An 18,433-nucleotide genomic window follows, 5' to 3' on the forward strand; every position below is an offset into this window, starting at 1 on the left:
CTTAGTTATTTGCTCAGGTTGTAACAGGACACACATTGCCAAAGAGATAAAGTAGAAAATGGTATTTTCATTTCCCAAGACTGATTTTTGCATAGGTCATTGAAAATAAATGCAGAATTATTTTATTGGGTAGTATTTGCATCTGAAATAATGACTGTGTCTGGTTCGCAAGAAATGTAGCTATTCTAGGGCATCAGCCTATGTTGTCTTCAGATAGAGAGAACATTATTTCATGGAGATAAAGGGTAACAAAGGCCAAAATATGTATCACTGCTAGCCACTTATGTATGGTAGCATAACTAAGCTAATTATACGATGTCATTAAGCTAAAAGGACTTTTTATTCAGTTTTCATCTTGTTCTTTGCAGCCTGGGTGAGTAGTTCATTTGTTGTTCTATAAACCTCAAAGGTTCTGATTAGGAAGAAATCATGCCATATTGATTTACTGTATTTCACCTGAGCTTGGATTATTTTTCTTTCTGCAACTATGTGAGGATTTTTTTTGCTATCAACTGAGAGAATCCAGTTGCTGGATTTTCAGGCTTTTCCCACCTGTTCTGCTTAAAAGGATGCATAAACTAGCTTAGGTAACATAACTGGTAGGAATGGTGCAAGACAAGAACAGCCGGAGGATTCCTGTCTGGTTCTGAGCCCATCTAAGTGCTTCTCCATGCTGCTGCTCCAGACTGCTTCCAACCCTGACTCAGTGCATTTAAAGAAAACTGAGTCACTTCCTCTGCATTGCAATATACAGTGGAGACATATCTCACCCAGCTCAAAAGGTCATCCTACACACAGATACGAATATGGCCCACTAAGTGATAAATCACATTATTCAGGCAGAGTCATCTACAGGGACACATATTCCTTGCTTGCCTTAAGATACCTCAGCTCTGGTGGGTTCCCACTACCTATTATGTGTCTCACTACAGAAAATAGGCCTCTTTTTCTTGAAAAAATAAGTATAAACCTTTGTTATTTAATAAAAAGGCTTTTTAAAACTACTGTGTTTTTAGGGAATTTCTTATTGCTAGTTTGACTGCAAAATACATATGGAGCAATGACTGTTGAGCTGGCCATCTAAATCAGCCTCACATTGTATCAGCGGTGAAGCTTACTTGACACAACTACTTCGGTAAGATACACAAAAAGATACTTTCTAAACAGCAGCACTGCGAATCTCATCTAACTTGCTGCTACAATTAGGATACCACACATCACAAAACCCCCTACACAAATTCCTTGAAGTGAAATGCATCTTCATAACATGTAAAATATATGTGTATACATATATTTTATATACTGCAAAATGGGCCATCATTAAGGTCTCTTCACAAGCTCTCCATTATAGTTTGAACCATCATAAAAAATTGCAGCCTGGAACACATCAATTCTGATACATTATGACTTAAATTTTCCCAGCACAAATAAATCTAGTCTCAATATATGGTGATCTTGATCAATTTACAAGGCAGAAAATAGTGACTCTTTGCTAACTCAAAAGTATTTAAAATAAGGAAACACATTAGATTATTGGAGATTTTTTTCTGTTCTGAGAGTGTTGTCACTCTCTGCTTCATCTTTTATGACAAATGGCTTTAATTTTCTAGTAATCACATCATATCTTATTGCTGAGTTGACAAAGCGGCTATAGTATCATAGAATACTTACATGGCCAGTTTAAAGCATGTAATTTATCTCTATCAATGCGACACATTGTTAATAAATCCTAAATATTATGAATTCATGTTTAGAAAAATGACAGAATCAAGCAGCAGCAAGGATAATCTTTGTCACCACGGCAACCGTCCTGATTTTTTATGAGATGACAGCACGGTTTATTAAATTATTGTAAGGGAGTATATATTTTAAAAGCTGTATTTCATTGTTTGTTTTCTTTGGTTATCAAGCAGACATGAAAAATTATCTTTCCCCTTGCGTTTTGTGGGTTTTGAATGGATAAGTGCTTTATTTCCTTAAATATGAATACTGCTTGACACCGACTTCTCTAGACCTCTGGTCTTGCGCAGATATACAGAACATGCAGGGTGATTATTTTAAAGAACTCCAAGAAGGGAAGCTAGTAGTCTCCTCACTGACCATTTCAAGATGCTGAAAGGAGATATATTAGACTATATTGTTAGCAGGCCGATATATCTATGTACTGTTGACCCAAAGCAGGCCCTCACAATCAGCTGAGGATCAGTATCTCAGGCAGTTTTACTGAAAATCCCTGCTGAACATGCAGTTTGGGCGCTAGCTTCCCTCACCTGTCACCCAGCTAATTTTCATGAACAGCAGTTCAGTGTCTAATGACAGCCTGGCACTGGCTGCGCACTATGAAGCCCCAGCTCTAGGAAGATCGGGGTGGGAGAAAGAGAAAAAAATTACAGTCCCCTGAATCCACGTGAGCTAGCAGTGCAGCACTGTGCAGATTTACATCAGTGTGAATGAAGAGCACAGCCCCTCATGGTAGGGCACGAGATGATTCTCCTGGTTCCTGAAACAGAGCTCCCTTCTTTGTCTGCTCTCATGTTCCTGATTTTGATTTTTTGTTACCTCCTTTTTTAACATAGTAAAATATTGTCCTGATTTCGGCTGGGATAGAGTTAATTTTCTTCCTAGTAGCTGGTGTAGTGCTGTGTTTTGGATTTAGTATGACAATAATGTGATAACACACTGATGGTTTAGTTGTTGCTAAGCAGTGCTTACACTGGTCAAGGACTTTTCAGCTTCCCATGCTCTGCCAGGTGCACAAGAAGCTGGGAGGGGGCACAGCCAGGACAGCTGACCCCCACTGGCCAAAGGGCTATTCCATACCATAGGGCGTCATGCTCAGTATAGAAACTGGGGGGAGTTGGCCAGGGGGCAGCGATCGCTGCTTGGGGACAGGCTGGGCATCAGTCAGCAGGTGGTGAGCAATTGCATTGTGCATCACTTGTTTTGTACATTCTTTTATCATTATTATTATAATTATTATTATTTTCTCTTCCTCTGCTGTCGTGTTAAACTGTCTTTATCTCAACCCAGAGGTTTTACTTTTCTTCCGATTGTCTCTTCCATCCCACCAGGGTGGAGGGAGGGTGAGCAAGCGGCTGTGTGGTGCTTAGTTGCCAGCTGGTGTTAAACCATGACAAACACATAGCATTATTCTTCGCTATTTTATTTGTATTGTGTTATGATAGCACTTATGGGCCTCAGCCCACATGAATTGCTTTAGGTACCACATGGAGTTATAACACGATATAGTATCCCATTTCTGTAAGACAGGAATTCAGACTTTAAGAGGGCTACATTTCTTCTCTTAGTTGGAAAGCACAGCCCTGCATCTTGCTTCATTAGAGGATGAAGTAGTGAGTAGCAATCTGGCATTGCTAAAACAGCTCCTACACCTCACCCTCTGCTGAGTTTCCATCTTATGGATTCAATACACCTTAAAAGAACCAACCAACAAATAAAAAGTGTCAATGATATGAGAGGCAAAGTGAGAAAAAAAGGGATTATTGTCCCCATCTGAAACACAAGAATGCTTTACTCAAGGTAACCCAGAAAGTCAGCAAAAGCACTGGAAATTTAACTCTGATCCCTGACATTCCATATTATACCCTCATGCTTAAAGCCATCCTGTTTCTACTTAAATATTGCAGTGAGGATGGAATGTAGGTTTAAGGTATCTACTCTTTTAAAGGTATAATTGAACAGATGGAATTTCACTTGATAATACATTGTTCTTTCTAAGCAAATTTTACCAGTTGGTCATCTTTTTCATAACACAGGTAACACAGCGATACACATCTTCAGTGCTTTGACAGTCTTTCTCTTATAAATATCTATGTGTGAAAAGAAAAATGAGTCCTATTCAGAGTCCTGGTGAACCAGAGGTTAATAATTTGCTTTTGAGCATTCATAACCCTTACAGATATTGCCAGCAATTTAATGGGGCTATATCCTTGCTAGTTTATCAAGACTAATTGGTAGCAGGCAGCTGATTATCCTGAAGAGTTGGTGGAAATAGATACTGAGGGCAAGGCAAGAATGAGTGGTGTTAAGAGCTTTAGAAGATGAGAGGGATGTCATTTCTAATGTGTTCCTAGATGCTGTCTGTATGAAGAATTGTAGTCAACTCTCTTGCTGTTGGTATCCTCAGGAGAAATTTGCAATTGTGCAGCTGATGTCTATTTTTAATCTAGATAGTACCAGCTGGTGAGGGTGACAGTTATCCTTGTGGGGCTAGGAGGAGAATAAAAGAATTTGTGCATTAGAGCAACTTCCAGCTAACTACTAATACATCATGTAGCTGTACTCTAGAGGAAAAATAAAACAAATTTTGCAACAGGAAAAAAACACGGGGAAAAAAAAGAACAGGAAATTTTTAATTGGGGAATTAAATTGGTGTATTATCCAGGAGCCAAAGACAGTGTAACAGAAGGCTTTAAGTACCAGCATTCAGTGTTGGAAAGTCTGAGTGACACATATGACTAATTTAGGTGACTTCCCTTTTAGCTTGCTAGTAGCACATTCTTATCCCCAGTGTTTTCTAAGATCTTGCCCTGTTCTGAGGATTCACAGCAACTTCAGGTTGGGGTATCAGAACAACTTTTCCTGAAGTCATGTGTCTAAGGTCTTTCTTGAAAATGTGACAGGAGATGAATTGCCTCTTACCGATGAAAATGCTGAATGGTTTGTGTGCTCATCCACTGTGTGAGATACCAGGCCACAGTGACTCTTAAGTATGGTTTCAAAATTGTTTCTCCATCTCTTTGGAAATCACAACTACAATTTAGAGTGAGAATGAAGGTTTCTTTTTTCCTTTCTTTGTTCTTTCATATTTTGCAGAGTTATACAGCGTCTCTTTCATTTGCTGCGTAAGACCACTTTTGACAGAGGTCACAGAAGACCATTTCTCATTCTTCTTGGTGAAAACCCTCTGCTCTGGTATATATTTACCCAAAACAACTTGTTGTCCTAAACGGTGAATGTTGCTGTGAAGTGACATTGATTGGTCCTAAACCTATTCAGCAAAGCTCAGCTACTTCACCTTAGTTGCCTGTATTCCCTCCACGTGATACTTTGTTTGGCATCACTAAACAGCTATTAGAGATACAGAGAACATGGCCCTCAAATATTTCTGAACAATTTAACCATCTTGAGTAGCATACAGCAAACAAGTAGGCTTTATGTTCCCCCAAGAATACAGGGACTTAACATGGCCTTCCAGATTGTTAAGCCTTCTTTATAATGCCAGAACAGGACAAAAATAGACTAGATTCCAGTTCAACAGATATTCAATTGTTTCCACATTACTGTAGTTTCGCTGGTCTATAACAGACATTCACTGTAGATGATCTGCTGACATCTTTATCATCATGCTGAGGAGTGCTTTGATTCCAGGGTGATGTTTTATCTTATTTTTATTTTTACAAGACTATACAGTGAAGGAGATGCATTGCGAGGAAGGCATTTTCATACCAGTGTGCATGTTATTTTCATAACAGCAAAACATCCCAGCCCATGTAAAGATTTTTTTATAAGCCACTCTTTCATAATCTCCAACTTTCTAAACTGAACTTATTCCACTCCTCCTTTTCTCATTATGTTAAAGACAATTAAATATGTACATATTTTCCCATATTGCTATGTTTGAAATAGCATTCCTTTTGCTATAGAATAAAATAGCTTTATCAATTAATGGTGAGTAGAAGGTTATCACTATATTACTATGCACTTGTTAAAACAGTTTTATCGCAAAATCACTGATTGATTGGTGTCATTGACCTTTCCCCTTTGTTTTTATATGTTTAGGCATTTTCGTGTATCTGCCAGGGCTGCTTAAAAACTTAATCCCGCATACTCTTTCAATACAAAATTGTCTTTTAGAAAAATAGGAAAATATTTATTTTTCTTGAAAAGCTGAGATGAGGGGGAAAGTTTGATAGAAGTCCCCAAGGCTGGAGTATTAGCTGTAAACATGGGAGGTGTTACATAGTTCTCTTAAGATTTCTTTCTTTGAGATAAATCCAAAAGTTGTACTACATCCTCCACCAAAAAAAAAGGAAATAGTTGTGGCTAATTCCAGTTTGAAATCCTCAGTTTACCAAGGCAAATGGAACTGGACACAGTGCACAAACATTTGTTTTCTTTTCTTTCTAAAGCCTAACTGATTTTATGTTTTGAGTTTTCTTTTCAGTCTAGTAAGGTTTCCGTTTGCAGCAGAAAAGCAATATCTTAACAGAAAGGTTTTTAAGGGGAGGAGCTTACTTAAGGGGAGGAGCAATTTAAGGGGAGGAGCAATTATCTTTGACTAATTATCCTGTAAGCAGCACTGGCATCCTTCAGGAAGACCATGCACAGACAGTTTTACATGGAGGAATTCTAAAGACTGGGATTTTGAAAGAATTAAAAGTGGAAGATATTAAAAGAGCTTCAACTCTAAACATTTTTTACATAAAAGTAATTTTTATTCCAAATCTATAAATATGTTAACTGTTTTTTTCATTCCCAGACTGCAGTTCTGTACCTTGGTTCTGAAATGTAAAAGCAATGCTAATTACACTTTGATTAAAAAACAACAACAAAAAATAACCACAAAAAATCCCCAACCCAAATGAATCAGAGATAGAGCCATGTGATCAAAACCAGGTTTTTCTTTTCTTTCTGTGGAAAGTAAAATTGTCTTGACATGCTTCTCTTTATGGATTCCAGCCTGAAAAGATGGTATTGGACCAGTTTTAAATTATGTTTTTCATAATCAATTTTATCAGAGTCTGCATTTAATTTAATGTAATTTTATGCAGACAAAATGCAGACAAAAATTGTAGACCTCTAAGTAGAGCAAAATGGTATATACGGTAATACATAAAATCTCTAATCTTGATCAGCATCAAAGAAATCTTTTCCATATAAATATACAGAGTAGGGGTTTTTCTTGTGAAAGGAGGAAAAAATAGGAAAAAGAAATCACAAGACTAACCACAGTTCCTCTGTTCAACTTTAAAAAATGTCAACTCTGCAGATCCTACCTTAATGTATTAGTCTGCAAATATATATTCCTATAAATTCAATCACGTTTAGATCCAATTGATTTTTTTTTTAGGGGCCTGGCATGCAGAAGAGAGATACTGTTTCTGTGGGTGCTGAGAATAGGGCTCCACTTGCTATATCCTCTCTTTGGCACAGTTCTCTCAGAAACATGCAGGCTCCCCAATTTTGGTGCTGTGGGTTTAACTGAGTTTTGGATGACCCTCTCACTTACCAGGTCAGGCATTTACTCTGTCTCAGGCACAGCAGGCTCCCAGCCAGGGGGGCATCTGCGCAACACTCCCCTCTTCTCTTAGAGTGAGAACCTCCCCAGTGCTGGGGTACAAATGAATATTTCCTCCGAGAGAACATGGGTAGGTTTGCTTAAGTTTTTCCCTGATTTTAGAGGATAGCTTAAACAGCTGCAAACATCTGTGCTGCTACACTTCTGCCCAGGATTCCTACTCGCCTTGCGGCTCAAAGTTCTCTCTGTCTATTTTCTAAAAAGTTCTATCTTTTAAAAGATAGCTGGCAAGTTTGGATTAAAATGTTTCAACTCAGGTTGAAACCCAATCGCTATTCTTCAATAGGCAAAAGAACTATAATTGAACATCCCTATTCCCTAGTGGTATATGGTTTTGTTTCATCTGGATAATATGGAAAATATTTTTTTTTACATTATAAAATGCTATTTTATAGTGGATGGACTATTACTGTATTGATCAGAGTAAGTAAAACAAGGTGATATTGTTAAAAGCACATTAGTAACCAAAATGGATGCCACAAAAATACAAAATGCAAAAAATACGTATCTGGAAAAGTAGTTTAACATCTGAGAATTGAATCAATCAATGATTTTCATCCTTTAACATGGGGTGTACCTTACACAAAGATAGGCAAGATGCTTTGTAGTAAAGTGTAGCCTAGGGAGACAGTGAAAGCCTTTTAGAGAGATCTATAATAGCAAGTCATACACAGAAAAGTGAACATTACCATATAGCAACATAAAAGAAACTGAATTCAGAAGGCATTACCAGTACAAATAGATATATACTTTAGGGATGGATGGAACTGCATAATTAATTTCTAAGACACACATATAACAACCACACTGGCAACTCATTTTTCAAGTTACATCTATGGTATTCTGCATTTCTTTTCTCTAGTGCATTTCCAATTTTTCAGTTGGAAACTGTTTTATGAACAGGAATATTACCTCCGGAAAACCCACTCATTTTCCTTATTTTTCCAGATTTGCTATTTATAACAAAAGGACTTCTAAATGATAAAAGATGATGTTCTAATTTCAGTATTCTACCCAGAAATAAAGTTAGTTGCCATGTTAGCTAACAATGTGAATTTTTCCAGATACTCTCCGGATGTAAACTATAGTAATAACAAATTATCATTTATATATAACTTATAGTTATCTTAAACATTATAAAACCCTTTTAGTAAAGACTTTTAAATGCAGGAATCTTAATAGGCACCTGCTGGCATTTTAAACATCCTAAGGTACTCTGGTATTCACCAGCTGTCCTATAACGGTGCACTTCTCCCATAGGTCCTGTGTCATTCCTGTCAGTCCCATGCTACGTCAAAGATACTGTGTGGTATCTAAAATGGCACTAGTCAGCTATGTTTATTCACCTGAATCCTGCCCTCTGTTTCTAGTGTGGGAAAAATGTTGGTGCTCGATGATACTGAGTTAAAAGTAAAACTCTCTAATGTATACAGGACTTCTTTAAGATAACAGATAGGCGGGACTAATTACTATGGGAATTTAGGAAAGAAAAATGTCTTTTTCAAAATATTGTTGTGAAACCTAACAGGTTTCACCAACTTACTGCCATGGTGGTTTTGCTCCCTAATTTTAATGTATATACTGCCTGTAGCCTTGGGTTCATAGAAAGTGGTAGACGGACTACAGCCATGCAAGAACTGTATCCCTGTTGAATTCAGTGACACCATGGTTCAGGGAGTCCCAGATGGGGGCAAATGTTTAGAGTATGGAGAACTGTTTTGGGAAATTACCAGTATATTTTCAACAGTTCTTATACCCTTCCTGAGGCATTTGTATTCGTCACTCTTGGGCAGTAATAAGGACTTCTGTCCTATCCACTGGGTGGCCTGGACTTTTGGTCTGATCATATATAACCATTCTTATGTACTTAATAGATAAAAACAATCATCTGACACACATTATAAATCGTAGGACTAAAACCTTAAATATTTGTGCGTAAGTTTTTCCCTACCCTGTTTGAATACCCAAACCAGTTCTTTTTAGGCTTATACAGGCCATAATATCAAACCTACTTTCAAATCCAAATTAGCAAATGCTCTACCAATCTTCTCTAAGCAGCTTGTTCCTACCTCTCCTCTTTCCCAGGCAAAGCTGTCGTAGATGTTTGTTTGCTTGATCACTCTTAGAAGATGTAGGAAATTGGCTGGTTTGAGAACTTTTCCTTTCAGGAGCATTTTGTTTGTTGTTGTTAGCTCAGATTAATACCCAGTTCTGAACAAACAAATAGTTTGTGCTGAATAAATTCTGACTGTCTTAACCTTGGAGCAGAGAGGCGTTAATGGGAGTGAGTGTCTGGAACTGCACCTTGGCCAGAGCTGCTGAGGGTAAGTCAGTGTAACCGACTGTACCCTTAGAAGCTGCCATGTCTTTTAAGAACAGTATGATTTTTATGTCTTCCACATATTAATAACCAGCCTAATACTCAGGCAACCATATTCTCATTTGAAGTGAAGACAGAAGGATAAGGTGCTTTGCTGAAACGTTTATTTGTAAGCAAAGTTTTTTGCAACCTGTAACAGAAATTTCTGTTGTTTGTGGCTTCTTGTTTTAATCTATGATTTGTCAACTGCGTTTTTCTAAAAAAAAGTTTTATAGCCAAATAAGGAGAATAGGAATATTTCACATAACTATTTTATACATCTTTCTATCTCATACATAGGCTAACTCACAGAAATTTAGAGATCCATCTCTACTTCAAGGAAATCAAGTTTCTTTTGATAGTTTGTATAGAATAATCTTATGCTAACAAAAACCTATTTGGTAATACAGCGATGGTAACAGTGCCATGACAGTGCTTTATTTCTTCCTCTGCTTTCTAAGTTCATTGTATTTATTGAAATGAAAATTACTTACAAAGTTACTTGTGTGTGTGTGTGAGTGTGTGTGTGTGTGTGAAAGAGAGTTCAAGAGAGAGCAAGAGAAAGAGATAGACAGAGAGACAAAGAGAAGATTTAATCTAAGCCCAAATATAAAATCAAGGAAGAATACCTTACAAAACAATTTACTAAGCTTCAAAGTATAAAGTAAAAAATTAAATAATTCTGACCTTAGAATCTTTTTCAAAGGTTTCCAACAACTTACTCCTAAGACCACATACGAGACTCATGTTTCTCAGCCAGAATGCATTGGCTGTTTTGAAGCAGAAGATGCTACTTTAACATACAAAACCCACTGCTACATGTGCACAGCTTGTCAGGCGTACCCTGGCTAGCTAAATGAGGAATCCATGTTCACATTTTAAATTTTCAGTTACCCATATGTAAACTGGAGTAAAGTTCCAGAACAGTTTAATAATGACATTTTTAGCCATGGATGACAATGCTGAAGTGTCTGCACTTGTCTATATTTTACAGATCATTATTTCCAGTTTTGTGCACCAGGTTTCTCAGCTCTTCTCCAAACTCACAACTGATGCCAGTAACGTCCACCAAAAAATAATATATATTTCTCTCTTTTTCTATAACAATAATTTCTAGTAAAAAGGTCCAAAATATGAGAAAACATACAGCTGTCAAATAATTGGATTTGTCTTTAAAGTTTAAACTAAGCCTGAAAAAATGAACAAGATTATCCATCATAACCATTGTCCTAGAAAGAAATGAAGCCAAAAACATATTAAGCCTGCAAGAAACTGTTATTAGGCTTCTCAATATCTTTTGTGAGTAATATTCTGCAGTTTTAGCATGTTGTGAATATGTATTGTTAAAGACTGTAAAGTCCTCTACAGAATAATCTTTCACTACCTCCACTGAAGAACATTTTTTTTTCTGGACAATATCAAATGTTCACTCTTTTCCAATTATTAAAGATAAATATTAGTGATAAGACTTGGACTGGCAAAAATAATTGCAATAAAAAAGGCAGTCAGGAGGCATTTTCATCCTTTCTAAAGGATTCTGATTAGTGCTGTTCCATGTGCAAGCCCATTGTCATTGTTGTACTTTTATTATCTTTGCTTTCAATTTACAACTCTAGGAAGGTGATCTTTGCTTTCTTTGGGCTTGTAATTATCATTACACTTTTCTCTGCTTCCTTCATCACTACACAGTGTCCTTACCACTCCCCTTGAATTTTTTTCAGTATGTAATTGTATCGTGGTACCAGCAATCTTCTTATTTTTTCAGTTACTATATTCCATTATAAAGTAAATTTTGTGCTAACATTTTAGCATTCATAAAATCTGCTAGTCAACAAAGCAAAAGATTGAAGGCTTGTCCATACACCAAAAATAGGTATGGAGATTTTTCAAAAACTCTCAGCCTGTTCATGAATACCACAATAACTGTGAGTTAGATCCAATACAAATACTTAAAAATCAGGCACAGCAACCATCATGCACATTTCCAGAGTGAAATTTGAGAGAGGCTTCCTGTAAATATGTGCAAAAAGTCAAACTGTTCATCTTCTGGAGACAGCAGCAGTGTACTGCACAGTCTCACTGGGTCATTTTTTTTGTTTAGGATGTTCAAATGCCACAAGCATAAGAAGAGCCACCTAAAGAAAGATCATTCGCAAAGCTATAGTTAAGAATGCTGTGCAGAGTGGAAGGTACTTTGATACAGAAATGGTCCTTTATATGAAAACAGAGAATACTCTATAACCTAAAAATGTGGTTCTGATTTTGTCGATCTAACTACTAAAATTTTGATACCCAAAAAGTCTCCAAATTAATTTCTATAGGTGGTCCTCCTTTGGGTCCAGCCCTAACAGCAGTCAGATGGGAAAAAACACAGATGCAACATCTTGTTTTGTTTTAGAAAGCTTTTCTTCTGGAACTCTTATTTCTGGACCATAAACATGACAGCACACATTAGTTAGGAAAAGCTGCTCAAAGGCATGTGCATCTTGTGCTCAGAGGAACAGATTGTGATGTCTGTGAGAGTGCTACCTGCATGAGCTCATCTGAGACCTCGCCTCACCTCCCAGGGCTTTGCCTTCTGCGCTCATGAGCTTTAGCCCTGGGAGCGAATTCCACTGCGCCTAAGCAGAAAAGCTGTTGACTCTAGACTTTATCACAGAGCTCTCAGAATACTTCTATATAGGCTTAGACTCAGGCAATTCAGCTCCTTGGTGTTTACACAATTTTAAGAGAAGTCTGCAAAGAGAGACAGTAACAGCTCTGAGGAACTCACAGCTGCCTGTCACTGAGCAGACACGTGCAATACTCTGCACTAGCCTTTCTAAGGGACTGGTGGCTTCAGGCCACATATGTTGCATTTCTGTAGCCCAGAAAAAGAGGTGATAAAAGCAAGTATAATCAAGGCCATATCCTAGCTTCCAGGATGAAATGGAGACCTCTAGTCATCTGGAGATGGTAACTAGTTATCTGAGGATATATGAAAGCTTATGGCTATACCCAGAAAGGGTCTTAGACAGCTTGTTGCAGGGAGACAAGGAGGGGTCTCCTTATCCTCTGAAAGATGGAGGGAAAGATCTTGAGCACGCATCCAGGAAGTGGAAAACCCCATTCAAAATCTGTGTTATAGCTCAGACAGATGAAGCATGTCTGAATTTGGGCACTTTCACATCTGTGTGTATGAGTTATACTGTAAGATACCAGCTCCAGAGGAATCACCAGCTCCTTGCCCATTTCCTTCACCCCAAAGATAGAAGACTTTCTCAGGCATTTATCTGCAGAGCAGGCTTGTGAACTTTGAATACTGAGAAAAATATTTCAAGCTGGCAGTTAGATAGCTACTTGGATGGAGGACTTTTAGGTCCAATCAATCATCTCATCCCTTCCAACTGACTAATTTAAGCAGATTCCAGTTTATTTTGAAGGCTTCTCTGAATTCTATTTCTACAACTTAGTGTCTCAATGTAAAGTGTAAAGCATGAGTATGTCACTAATTTCCAAAGAAGCAGGCATTGTAATGCTGAGCATGGTGTTGTCTATAACGTTTTTATGGATTAAGCCTTCCCAGCAGTGAAGTACCTCCACAGTACTCCCAACCTGGTCAACTACACTGGCCCATGGTGAGTAGACACCTTCCAGCCATGTACCCAGCGTCTCCGCCAGCAACGCACTATGGCTTCAGACTCTTCGTGCCCACTGTAAAACTAACAACACATTTCTCTCTTTGGGAGAAGAGACAGGGCAATGCTGAGCCTTTTTGAGATTCTTACCAATGGATTAAAGAGATGGAGTGTTTTCCTACACTGTCTATAAGTTTTCTTCAGTCTTAACATGAAGGATCATCCATAGAAAGATGAATGGTCCTGGTCTTCAAGCCTATTCATTCTTTGGATGTCCTATTGAGACTGACAAAATGTGTCGTTAAATAGAAGCCTGATTCAGTTCCTATTAACTTCAGAGAAAACTGGATTGTAATCTCATCACCAACTGGGGTGATAAATTCTTCAATATAGGCATTTACCTATTGAGAATTTGATGGATACTGAATTCAGATCACATAGGGCTGGTTACACATCTTATTATTAAGCTGTGCTCAATTTGGAGAAAAAAACACACCCTAGTTTTGAAAAGCTTTACATCCTATCACCGATATCTCAAGCCTTCTAATACATTTTCATTTTGATTTAATAGAAGTTGAACTTAAGTTTTATGTTTCAGCATAACAATTTTCATGTCTGAAAAGATTTATATTATAAATCCTACTTGCTTCACTTGTCTGCTCTAAAAATTCAATGATAACTAAGTAATTTTTTTCAGAAGATTCAGTAGCCCTTATTTTAGGGTTCTGCGTTGGCACAGGGTAAATGCGTTTACACCACCTCACCATTATTTCTCACTAAATATCCTTGCTATATTATTATTTCTAAATATTATTTCTATCCAGACATACACGTAACTCATATTGGTATTAATAGGAGTCCCACATACAGGGCAAGGGTACAGATAATACTATTTCTGTAATTCTATTGTTTTTTTATGAACATTTTTCAGATTTTCTGATAATAATGAAACAGTCAAGAATTCTCACAGAGCAGCAAACAGTACAGTAAGTATTATTACTCGAGTTTCTTATTTAATGATTTTGTTAAAGAACAACTTACATCGTTAGTAGACTGACGTGTAACTAATGACAGAATCTATACCACAGATATACTAGTTAATTCTTAAAATGGTTGCAAAACATTTGCCCTCTATAGTAAGGCAACTGACCAACCTTTTTTCAGGGAAGGTCCCACTTCACCTAAACCAAGAGAAAAGAATAAATGTCAGAGAAGAGATATCATAATAATAATTTAAAAAATCATATTTTTCTCATGTTGGCTCATTTTAATTTTTTAAAAAAATTCTATTCTTTATATGCTAAATGGCAAGCACTCTATTCTGAGATTTTGGATTTTTCATAACACATCTCTCTTACCATAGAGGTTTTCCTGGGTCTGGGGTAGATAAATTCAATGTGCAGTAGTAACCAAGGAAACGTTCAAATCTGTGTTTGTGCTTCTGAATGTTAACCTGTGACTACAATTTACAATTTGCTTGATTTTATGCATTTTCCCATGTTTTAAGGAAAGGCTCAGCGGTTCTGTTTTAGCTCCAAATAATAAAATGCATATACAGATTAGCAAGGTTGTAAACCTAGCAACACTTCCAGTGAAATCCAAGGCAAAAAATACTCAGTTTCAGTGGAACTATGAGCATTTGATTGCTGCAATGTATGACTCCACCTCCATGGAATTTAAAGGATTGGAATTTAAAGGATTTAAAGAATTTAAAGGACATGGAATTTAAAGGATTGAGCCTGGATGACTGTGGCAAGTGTGCAGCCTCAGCTGCACTGACTGCAGCACACAAAGGACAGAGAATTCACATGCACTTACTTTTTATGATATAATGCAGTAAGTTGCCTACTGCATTTTCACACTCCTGGTAGGTATTGATGAAATTCCACTTGGGCCAAAGACTGTGACTGAGGTTTCCAAACACTTCTTAGTGAGCATTCAGATCTTGAATTTTTGTATGTCAGGTATTTTATGACCTTTCCTACTTGCATTAACACTTATCCACTCGAGTATTTGAAAGCTTGCAGGTGGTTTGGGAGTTATGAAATGGTAAAAATGAACACTTTTCAAATTGTAGTAAAGTCTCCATATTTCACCTTTTCTGTTTCTCAACCATATGAGAGATTGGCTTTCTGGTAGTTGTAAATCATATCTCAGAATAGGATGCCCAGTTCACAGACTCACATGTAGCAGCCTATCTATTAGTATTCATATATGGTGCTAATATAAAAAGCTCATGCACACATTTAATAGGTAGATATTTGATAATATCTCAAGTTTCTGAACAAAAGGGTAGAAGTCAGTTTCAGTACATGTTGCTTTTTAATTATATTCTGGTATAGCCAAATAGAATATAAAATAAACTACCGTGAAATGAAGATGTCACTCCTACACTCATCGCTTCTCAAAATGACCAATATGATGTGACATGATGATCTACTACTGCTCTGCTCATACTAGGGAACTGGTTTTTTTTATAACAGAAGGATAGTTATTTCCAGACATGAAATGTTAGCAATTTACTTTCATTTATCAGATGACGTCAGATGAAGAATGTTACTATGTCAGAACATAATTTCTATTGAACTGAATTATTTGCAATATGCCATCCAAAATCTCCTTAGTTCCACCAAAATGCTTTTCTTTCCTTTTTTTTTTTTTTGTTTCAATATATTGTCCTGTCATCAATATATCAAATAAAAAAGTTCTAAGTTTCTTGGTCTGTCTTGTATATTTACCAGGTTTCCTTAGATTCTTGCTGATTAAAAGAAAATAGCTATTGCCATTCTCTGAAGCAATATCCTGATGCATATTTTGGTTGTGGCTTTGAAGTCTTGTATAAATTAGTGCTCTTTACTTCAAGATGTACTAATGGTGATATTTAATTCTGACAGCTTTTCTGTAATGGTACATTAAACACAAGATGAAAGCTAACAAAGAGACCAATTTACTGATTGGAATAGCCAGTAGATGCTTTATTAGCAACAACGTTCACTTTTCATTTTGTTTGACCTTCTTGTCTGTGAGGTTAAAAGCTGAGTAAGCCAACATAATGCATGTAAAACAGCAGTTAGAGCAGTTACAGAAGCCTTTACATTGCAAATACCTTCATCACTGTCATCATCATCACTCCATACGATGTCAGACAATAAAGAAATAAAGCCGTAAAGCCAATCAGTGGATTCTTCCAATGTCTCATGAATGATTCTCAGTGGTTCTGTGCTGAGCTTGTTAACAGATCTTCCTGAGTGCAGAGTTTAAAACAAAAGCAGTTTGGAAAAAAAAAAAATACTCCTTCAGTGATTAAAGTTAATCTTCATTTTATACAGGACTAATTATACTACCTCCTTTAACAGAAACAAAGATTGTGAATGTTAATTTTTATTATTCAAGGGTTTGAGGACAGCTCTCCTTCCTGTGCAAGACTGGTATAAACTGTATCCTACTGTACTTGCTGTTCGCAGAGTGATTCAGGAGCCAGTGGATAATTTGGTCTGATTCTGTGCTCCAAGTTCTGGCTCTTCTTCTGAGGCTTGGTTGGGTGAAGGATAAATATAGATTTGATTCTGTGTAATATTCATCGTTTTAGGTAATCTCTTCCTTTCAGCCCAGTTATTTTCCTCTGGCCCAGGTCCTCTGCCTCTTGATGCCTGTTTAGGATTCACTGCCTTCTGTGTCCCACTCCTCATGTCACTTCTCCCCTTGAGCCCTCTCCTTTACAGAAGTCCTGTCTGAGGAAATTGCTGAGCCTTGGCTTAACGACACAGACAGGTTGTATCATTGCCATGGAGTACATGTAAAGGATGGAAAGAAGAAAGCTCTGTATACTTGGGCCAAAATAAACCTGAGTCTAGAATGAAGGAGAATGCGAAGTCCAAATTGTGACAGACAGCTACTTTCAAACACGTACTCCTGTGTATCTGGCTCTTCTCTTACAACCTTTCTAGAGTTTCTTTCACATACACTCGTGCACATCTGCATATTTATCTAGTTCTTGTCTTACTGCTCCTGTAGGCAAGCAAGCTGGCAAACAAGGAAGCTGTGCAGTTTAATGTGCTCCACCTTGCTGGGACCTCTAATAGAAGTGAGGCCCCTGCTCCCCACTGCATCCACACCCAGGGAGGGCAACTATCACTGGGTAATACAAGAATTCCCTTAAAGGCTTTTCGAATTGTGATTTCAGCAGATTTCTCCCTACCCTGTTTATGCTGACATAGTATTTCAGAGGAACTTTCCAGCCTCTGACAGAGTATGTCTTCTGACCTTTCTGTCCAGCAAACTTTTATTTTCTTGAAATCTGTATCAAACACTGCTTAGGAAGAGGGACAACTCTTACTCAGCCCATGTTACCATCCACTGTACTTGAAATAGCAGACTGAATGATTGCCCTATCTGTGTGAAGGTTTCCTACAAATGCAGACAATTGAAGGTAGATCACAAATATGATTTGAGTTGTTGGCCTAGTCTTGTTCCTGAGTTTCAATAGAAATATAACCACTGAATTTAACAGTATCAAGATGGGAACCACATCGCTGTTTACCACTATCTTTCTGTATGCACATATTTTAGTAGGAAGTTAAATACAAGTCTCTTCAGAACTACTTCTGGTTGCAGTGTTCTGACTCACAAGCCAAATCTTAGCAGTAATCAGAAGTAGTCTCACATGGACTTGCAGGTTACAAAGACAGGCAAAGTGCAGGCTTGAAGCAACTCCTTTGATGGCAGCAGTATGAACAGTTACTTTCTAAAAGTGCTGTAATGAAATATACAAGTAACTTTATCTGAAATATAAATGTATCACCAAATAATTCCTTTTATTTCTAATTAATTAATCTGAAACAGAAAAGACCAGGCTGATTTTCTATTATTTTGCATGTGCTTATTAATAATATAGACCAAAGAAATATTTTGGTTAATGTTTTTTTGAAGATTGTATTATATAGATATATGCTACTGAACAATCAGGCACATCAAATAAGTTAATCGTGTGCAGTGATGAAATGACATAATTGCAAAGAAATACGCATGATCTCTTCATTTAGTGTACTATTGTGTGCAGTGTTGTATTCAGAAAAATTGAGTAGTATAACGGGGAATATTTACTTTGCTTATCATAAGGCATTTATTTATTTGCAT

At 37.1% G+C, this 18,433-nt stretch overlaps 1 protein-coding gene across 1 annotated transcript in view; it reads right to left on the reverse strand.

Moving 5' to 3' along the window:
- The window catches only part of TRDN (triadin), a 201,736-nt gene that overhangs the window by 170,989 nt on the left and 12,314 nt on the right, over positions 1-18,433 (reverse strand). Inside the window, exons 3-4 of the mRNA XM_072857718.1 lie at positions 16,404-16,541; positions 14,452-14,478 (exon numbers count right to left, since the gene is read on the reverse strand). Coding sequence (XP_072713819.1) covers positions 14,452-14,478; positions 16,404-16,541 — 165 coding nt within the window. The remainder of the gene's footprint in view (positions 1-14,451; positions 14,479-16,403; positions 16,542-18,433) is intronic.

The sequence above is a fragment of the Ciconia boyciana genome, chromosome 3 (assembly GCF_034638445.1).
Source record: "Ciconia boyciana chromosome 3, ASM3463844v1, whole genome shotgun sequence".
Classification (NCBI taxonomy): Eukaryota; Metazoa; Chordata; class Aves; order Ciconiiformes; family Ciconiidae; genus Ciconia; species Ciconia boyciana.